General features: G+C 31.5%; 1 protein-coding gene across 1 annotated transcript in view; it reads right to left on the reverse strand.

The window, feature by feature from the left end:
* Positions 1-25: 25 nt before the first annotated feature.
* The window catches only part of LOC111708443 (uncharacterized), a 9,322-nt gene continuing 746 nt past the window's right edge, over positions 26-8,601 (reverse strand). Inside the window, exons 2-8 of the mRNA XM_023481821.1 lie at positions 7,309-7,360; positions 5,427-5,625; positions 4,588-4,689; positions 4,295-4,354; positions 2,164-2,307; positions 245-320; positions 26-45 (exon numbers count right to left, since the gene is read on the reverse strand). Coding sequence (XP_023337589.1) covers positions 26-45; positions 245-320; positions 2,164-2,307; positions 4,295-4,354; positions 4,588-4,689; positions 5,427-5,625; positions 7,309-7,360 — 653 coding nt within the window. The remainder of the gene's footprint in view (positions 46-244; positions 321-2,163; positions 2,308-4,294; positions 4,355-4,587; positions 4,690-5,426; positions 5,626-7,308; positions 7,361-8,601) is intronic.

The raw sequence follows: 8,601 nt of genomic DNA on the forward strand, positions 1-8,601 counted from the left end.
GAACGATTTCATTGAAGGAACGATTTTACTGAAGTAAGGATCTCACTAAACGAACGATCTCAATGAATAAAGATCTCACTGAAAAAAAAAACTATTTCATCAAACGATTCTATATTAGAAAAACTAACAAAATATATGGAAACTTGGGAAAAAATGTTGAGAATGAACTATCTTGTAAAAATATTTGCTGAAGAAATGAAAAAAACGAGCAAAATTGAAAAAAGCTGAATGTGTCCATCTCTACCTCCTCCTCTTCCCCTCCACATCTTATCCCAGCCTCCTCCCCCTCCCTCTCCCTCATCCAGTTCTCCAGGTAGAACCTAAACAATATTTTTTTTACATTTATCACATTCAACTCATGTACATTTTAATCTGAGCTCAGCCAACATGATCTAGACCTTTACGGTCCTATAGTTTGTACTGCTTCACCCGGTACACCAACAACACTGGCAGAGATTTGGCAGCGGTCAATAAATTTGGCATAGCTCTTTAGGCAGGGCTAGCTGGTGCAACTAGGGCTGGTCAAAGTTCTGTTAACAGAATGGAGGTTTTCGAAAATTAACGGAAGAGTTCGTTAACGGACGGCAGAAAGGCCGTTACTTTTTACACTGTAATGGGACGTGATATCCGATTTATGATGGAACTTTTTTGTATGATTATCGAATGCATGATTTGTCTGTACTTTAAAATTGACTAGAAGGTTTCTTAAGGAGGGACAGTGGAGAAAATTGTCAGAATTTAACACTAATTGTTAACTAGAAACATCAGGTGAAGGTTTCAAGGATAGTAACGCTGTGAATCGGACATGTCCTTTTCTTGGTAGTCGCTAAAATATCACCGATTTTTGCAAACACTCCCTTTTATAGAACAGTCAGAGGATTTGACTGCATGAAAAGCTGGATCAAAAGATCTCAGATTTCAGAATCTCTAATAAATCCTATTCCACAAGAATTAAGTATGAATCAAAAATGGATCAAATAAGGATAACAAATCATGATATCCTAGCTTTCTCAAAGAACAAAAGTAAATACTTCTTCTTCTCAAATACTTTATTAAAAACAAAAGAACACTTATACACTTAGAATATAATTATTGTTATAAAGTGGCTTGTTCTCCCTCTATAGTTTCAGATAAAATAACAAACCTGATTTCAAATATTCCATGAAAGAAGAAATAGAGATAAACTTTTAATAAATCTGCAAAAATTATGGATTTATGAATTTGTATTTTAAAAGTAAAATACTGATAATAAAAAGTAATTAAAACTTTTTATTGATAAACTTTTACAAAAAATGTTTATATAAATTTTACTTTTTGAAAAATTCTGTGAATGAAATTATTTTTGTGGCTCATATGGCTGAGATATATTAACTAAAACCCAATATCCTGTGAATCCCAAATAGTTGGGAATATTACCGGAATCCCAATATCCTGTGAATCCCAAATAGTTGGGAATATTACCTGAATCCCAATATCCTGTGAATCCCAAATAGTTGGGAACATTACCTGAATCCCAATATGCTGTGAATCCCAAATAGTTGGGAACATTACCTGAATCCCAATATCCTGTGTATCCCAAATAATTGGAATATTAACTGCATCCCAATATTCGGTATATCCCAAATAGATGGAAATAATATCTTAATCCCAATACTCTGGTTATACCAAAAAGTTGGGAATATTAACTGAAAGCTGAATCCCAATTTTCTGTTTATCCCAAATAGTTGAGAATAATACCCAAATCTAAATATCATGGGTATCCCAAATAGTTGGGAATAGTACCTTAATCCCAATATCCTTTTATCCTGTGTATCCCAAATAGTTGGGAATATTAACTGAATCCCAATATCATGTGTATCCCAAATAGTTGGGAGTAATACCTGAATTCAAATATCCTGTGTATCCCAAATAGTTGGGGAATATTAAATGAATCCCAATATTATATGTATGCCAAATAGTTGGGAATAATACCTGAATTCCAATTTCCAGTGTATCCCAAATAGTTGGGGAATGTTAACTGAATTCCAATATCCTGTGTATCCCAAATAGATGGTAATAGTACCTATATCCCAAATAGTTGGGAATAATACCTGAATCCCAATATCCTGTGTATCCCAAATATATGGGAATAGTACCTAAATTCCAAATAGTTGAGAATAATACCTGAATCCCAATATCCTGTGTGTCCCAAATGGTTTGAACAAAAGCGTCCTTCCTTGAGCTAGGTTCGGGGGAGATGGAGGTGTTTATTTGTGTAGATTTTGCTTTTTCCAGAGGGCTTCCTCGGAACACTATTCTCTGATCCGTCTGCACAAATATTGGAATTAAACTCTTTTTGTTTTTAAAGAGACGAAATACGTGAATTTCAACCGACCCTCCATTTATAGATCGGAAAAGTACCTTTCTATAATTTCTATAATTGAAAAAAAAAAATTCGCATAAAATTTATCGTTTTCCAATCTGGTTTCTTCTTCAAGTTTTGATACAGAGACAAGAAGAGAATTTGACAGGGTGTAAATATTGTTCAAGATATAAAAACGACAATTTCTTCCTCTTTTTTACTCAGATACATAGAGGTTTATAGGGTACCGTTGTCAATCAGACATGCCCAATCGTTTACTGACAGGCAAATAATGTTGTTAATATTAACATAATATTAACATAACATAGTAGGTTCAGTAGAAGTAAATATTTCCATTAACTGAAAGCGCCTATTGAAGGATTCATAACTCTGATTGGATAATGAGCTATATAGAAAGATAGAAGTTTTTGCAATTTCTATTGGTTCAGAATAAACACCAAACACATGACTAAACCCCCGATTGAATCAGGCGCTAATGGACTCGGCATACATAATAATGTATTTTTTGTGAAAAAATCCAATAAAATGGAATACAATACAGTTAAGGGGTGAATATAAAGTGAATTTCAGTGGATTATAGAGTCAATTCTAAATAATTTCGATAATATTTCTTGTTTTTGTTCATAAAAAAATGCTGCATAACCATAACTTACTAATTAGCAGGAGAAAAGGGTTTGAAATAGAGAAAACTCACTAACGATTAAAAATTGCCCAACCACGGGCAGCCGTAGTACATTTGAATTTCCGTTATAATATGACTTTATAACTATTTTTCTTTATGAAAACGTTATAATATGACTGTATAACTGTTTTTCTTTATGGAAACGTTATAATATGACTTTATAACTGTTTTCTTTATGGAAACGTTATAATGTGACTTTATAACTGTTTTCTTTATGGAAACGTTATAATGTGACTTTATAACTGTTTTCTTTATGGAAACGTTATAATGTGACTTTATAACTGTTTTCTTTATGGAAACGTTATAATGTGACTTTATAACTGTTTTCTTTATGGAAACGTTATAATGTGACTTTATAACTGTTTTTCTTTATGGAAACGTTAAAATATGACTTTATAACTGTTTTTCTTTATGGAAACGTTATAATATGACTTTATAACTGTTTTTCTTTATGGAAACGTTATAATATGACTTTATAACTGTTTTTCTTTATGGAAACGTTATAATATGACTTTATAACTGTTTTTCTTTATGGAAACGTTATAATATGACTTTATAACTGTTTTTATTTATGGAAACGTTATAATATGACCACTATTGAGTTCGTACACTTTAGGTTTGAAGAATTTACCAAAACTAAACCCTAATTCCTTTTAAATAGTTATGGTTTCGTCTAAATTACTTTTAATATTGATTTTTGTTCAAATTTAAACATTTAACTTGACAACCCTTTCCCCTCATGGTGCATTTACTGTAATATACTGCCTACAGCCTACAGGGTGATTTTAATAAATTTTTTCGACATTAAAATTAAAAAGAACAAAACAAAGTTCATTTCATGCATGCTTTTTTTTATTTTTTGAAAGAATTATTTTTGTGTTTCCATTCTGTTGTAAAATCTAAAATTAAATATTGAAAAGGAATTTATATTTTTCATTTCGAGAGTATTAAAAACCCCTTATTCTATTTTATATTAGGTCTTAACCTTTTTCCCTTTTTTTTAATGAATTTTAAAAAAAAGGAAAGTTTATAATTTAAGTGATTAACCTTCTAATTATTCAGACTTATTATGATTTCATTGATTAACCTAGTTTACCTAAAGTTGGGAATTTAAACTATTTAAAAAAAGCTAGAATATGATATTTCTTTATATTTATTTTAAAGATACTCAGGCAAAACGTTAAAGGGTACCACGGTAAGTGTTAATTTACAGTATAGTTAAAACTATGATGAAAAAAGTTTTAACTCACTTGTACAATTGCATCGCTGGGTGCAGGTTTTGAAGATGGAACTCTGGATGGGAGTTGAGTCTAAAAAAATTTAATTTTTGTATTTTCTAGAAATTTAAATTTTCTACATTTTAACTTTTTATTTTATCAAGTAGTCCTAAATGAACCAATTCCTGAGTTTATGTATCTTTTTATCAAGTAGTCCCAGATGAACCAACTCCTGAGTTTTAATATCTGTTTATCAAGTAGTCCTAAATGAACCACTACCTGAGTTTCAATATCTGTTTATCAAGTAGTCCTAAATGAACCACTACCTGAGTTTCAATATCTGTTTTATCTGAAAGATCCCAATCGAAATCTACTCCTTCGGCAGAATCTGTCTGACACTCAATATTTTTATTCCCAGTCCGACGAATCTAAAGAAAAATGTGTTTGGAAAAATAAATATTATATTTGGTTTGGAATTAATTAGCCAATATATTTACGATTTAAGCTTATTCATGCATATTCAGTTTTAGTAGAAAGTGTATTCTAATAAAAAACAATTTTCAATATCCACGGGTACACAATACATTACACAGATAAGGGACTGTTTAAGTGTACCGTTGTGATTCGAACATGGCATTCTGCAAATGGGGTGCATCATTTAAAATAAAGGTAAAGGTACTGTAATCTTAATTTCAAATTTCAAGTGCATGACCCTACATGCAAAAATGAAAACCTTGAAACCTTTATCTGATCAAAATTTAAGAGATGTTGTGGTTTTTCTAGGTTTAATGGGAGTGTCTGGCTCCGCATGGTAATTAAGCTGAGAATGCAGTATTGTAGACATCTTTTTTATGATTCATTTGATATCTTTCAGACGTTTTTACAGTGCATATTTGTTCAGCAAGAGCGTTAATTCAATCTTTGAAATCTTCATAGATTGTACATTTTAGAGGGAGGATTTTGAGAATCGTTTTTTTTAAATTATTCAATGACGACTACGAAAAATGTAACTAAAACTCTACAGTAACGTCTGATAGGTCTCAAATGAATTTCTCCACAATACTGCATTCTCAGCTCAACTACCATGTCTAGCCAGACAGTCCCTTAAAAAAAATTTTCCCCAGATAAACAAAAGTTCAGAATGTAATTCTTATAACGTTTAAACCTGAATAATATGATTGTTGGAAGAATCAGTTTCTGCTCTAAGATCTACGACAAGTACTTGAACTCCTTCCTGTCCTTCTCCCTCGGGCGGATGAACATCTCCTCTCCCTGTCTCCAGGTTGGTACTGGAGCCCCATGGATCGAACAAGGGGCGGGATCTCCGGTATTCAGAGAAGATCAGTTTTTCATTCTCGTCCCTACTATTCACCAAACTAATGAATAAATTGGGAATTGGGAATAGGAAGTGATTGCTTTGTTCACGCCACGTACTGTATATGCATTCAGTCATACTGTCCATTCTGACTACCCAGTGTATAGAATCTACACACCACGTTGTATGCAACAAATGCAGCCTGGCAAGATCAATGTATCAATTGATCTTAAATTATTCAGTGTCCGAATTTAATGAATATTAGCCGCGTCTCAAATCCCCCAAAAACCGGTTTCGATTGAGCGCCGGCTTAAATCTTGAAAAATTCAATACAATTTTAAGTGGAACCAACTATATTTGAGCCGCGGCTCAAATTCTTTAAATTCGGCCTCAGGTGTTTCAATTTGCAATTTTGTCAAACATTTCAAAATCATCAAAATACGCTATGATTGGTTTAAAAATCTGTAATATAGAATCCGAAATAAAGTCTAATTTAACCCCATTAAAAATATTGGAAACAAAAATTTAGTACAGATAGAATTCGATTTTTTTGTTATTTCCGTTTTTTAAAAAAAATCAGGTTTCCTAAACACGTGGCTTTTTTAACGTAATTGCAAGTATTTTCGTGCAATTCCACAGTTAGTAATAAAGTAGATAAAATTTTGAACTTTTTGGTGTCTGACGATTAGTCGATGTTTTTTCTTTTAATGCAGTTACTAACAAAATTTACAAGAGAACTCTTATTGGGAATTGTTCGAAACTATTGAAAACAAACCATTTCAGATTTCATTGTATTCGACTTAAATTGTGGAAATGAAATTCATAACAACGCTCTTACGCTAAAATTAGGCAGTATTTTGCCAATTTCTCCTTTTACACCTAAGTTCCAATCTCTGAAAGGTATATGCCCAGAGTCTAAAACTAAAGAACGAAAAGATTTGACTTAAATCTTAAGTTCATGGTTAAATGTCACTTCTGACTTAATTTAAACCTGAACTTTAACCGTGAGGTTAAATATTTAACCACAGGGTTAAATATTTAACCCTGTGGTTAAATATTTAACCCTGTGGTTAAATATTTAACTCGCCGAAATCGATGAGTTAAAATCTTGAATCGAGGGTTAAAATCTTGAATCGAGGGTTAAAATCTTGAATCGAGGGTTAAAATCTTGAATCGAGGGTTAAAATCTTGAATCGAGGGTTAAAATCTTGAAATCCCGCAATCCCGATTTGTCCATCATCATTCAGCGGTAAGCGGCATTCAACTAATTACGATATATTTAAAAGTAAAAACCTTGATTTAATAAATTTCACGTTTTAGATTAATTAATGTTTGCACGTAAATAGTTTAAAATTTAAAAATCAGCTGATTACCAATAGTTACGCAATAATTCTTTTCTCTGATCGGTTCAGATTTTCCCGGGAAATTCAAATTTAAAATTGAGAAAGTTAAATATTTAAATAGCTATTCATTATTTTACAGAATTTTTAACCTCGAACTTAAAATTCGCGCATTCTTTAGTTTTAGACTCTGAGCTACAAAAAGTTGGTGAGGTTAAAACTAAAGGTCAACCCTTAGCGACACTTCAAAGTCAAGGCTGTTTAAAAATTTGATTAATAACTTCCAGACTAAATTTCAGTGTTTGCAGGAACCATTTTACCGAACGGGTAATACACATAAAAAAGCACAAAATAATTTTAGAAAAAATGTTGTTTTTTTCATTTTTGTTTGCCTAGTGTACGCCTTCTTCTTGCTTAAACAACATCCCATTGGATCGCTGGCTTCTAAACATAATGTACTTTTAAACTAATATGTTATCATATACTTAAAAGAAAATCAAGGTTACCCACAGAGGATGAAACTTCAAAGACGACTGTACGAAATTTATACTACGTCTGTTTCCTTATATTCAAGATTCCCTGCAACTGATAACAAGAGTGTAAAGTCGTCTTTACCGTCTCATCCTTTGTGAGTAACCCAGGGGGATGATAGTTCTCTACCTATGTGCTCAGTTAGCTGTACTGTACACTTACAACTGATTACTAATATTGATATAATATAGGTTAGGCCAAAGACTTTGCTAATTATAAAGACGAGGCGTTGGAAATTTCTCCGACTATTGTGTACGCCTGTACAGCTGTATTTTGACGTCATTGGTTATGAAACGTCAACAGGTTAAATATATAATTTTCCGGAGAAGACGACATTAGTTACTATCTTTTGGTACCCGAGAAAATGCGTCAAATTTGCGTAGATTTTCTGATGCGCTATCTTTAATTAGCAAAGTCTTTGGGTTAGGCCAGAATCAACTTATAATAAAGAAATATGCAGTACGCTCTCGGTATAGTTCATGATGGCCTATATATTTAGTAAAGGATTAGCGTACATCATCACTCTAAATTCCAATTTCAGATTTAACTCCAAGAAAGATTTTTTGCTTGAAAATTGTGATTATTTTTAGAAAGATTGTGAATAGAGATATGCAGATATTAAATTTTATATAATTTTTTTATATGTGTATGTATGCAGAATGTATGTAAACATATTAGATATAGTTAGATATAAAGATATAAAGTAGATAGATTAGATATAGTTAGATATATATAGATATAAAGTAAATAGATTAGATATAGTTAGATATATAGATACAAAGTAAATAGATTAGATAAAGTTAGATATATAGATACAAAGTAAATAGATTAGATATAGTTAGATATTTAGATATAAAGTAAATAAATTAGATATAGTTAGATATATACATATGAAGTAAATAGATTAGATATAGTAAGATATATAGATATAAAGTAAATAGATTAGATATGGTAAGATATATAGATGTAAAGTAAATAAATCAAATCAAATCAAATATATATATTTGTCCCAAGCCAAAAACATAGAAAATATCATATTTTAAAACATATTTATAAACTTGAGACGGGGAGGCATTGATAGCCAGGGGCTGTTTAACACGCAGCCTCCCACTGGAGAGTCAGTTTTTGCAATGATGCTGACTTGAAGAAGAGGT

This window comes from Eurytemora carolleeae, unplaced genomic scaffold (assembly GCF_000591075.1).
Source record: "Eurytemora carolleeae unplaced genomic scaffold, Eaff_2.0 scaffold629, whole genome shotgun sequence".
Lineage (NCBI taxonomy): Eukaryota > Metazoa > Arthropoda > Copepoda > Calanoida > Temoridae > Eurytemora > Eurytemora carolleeae.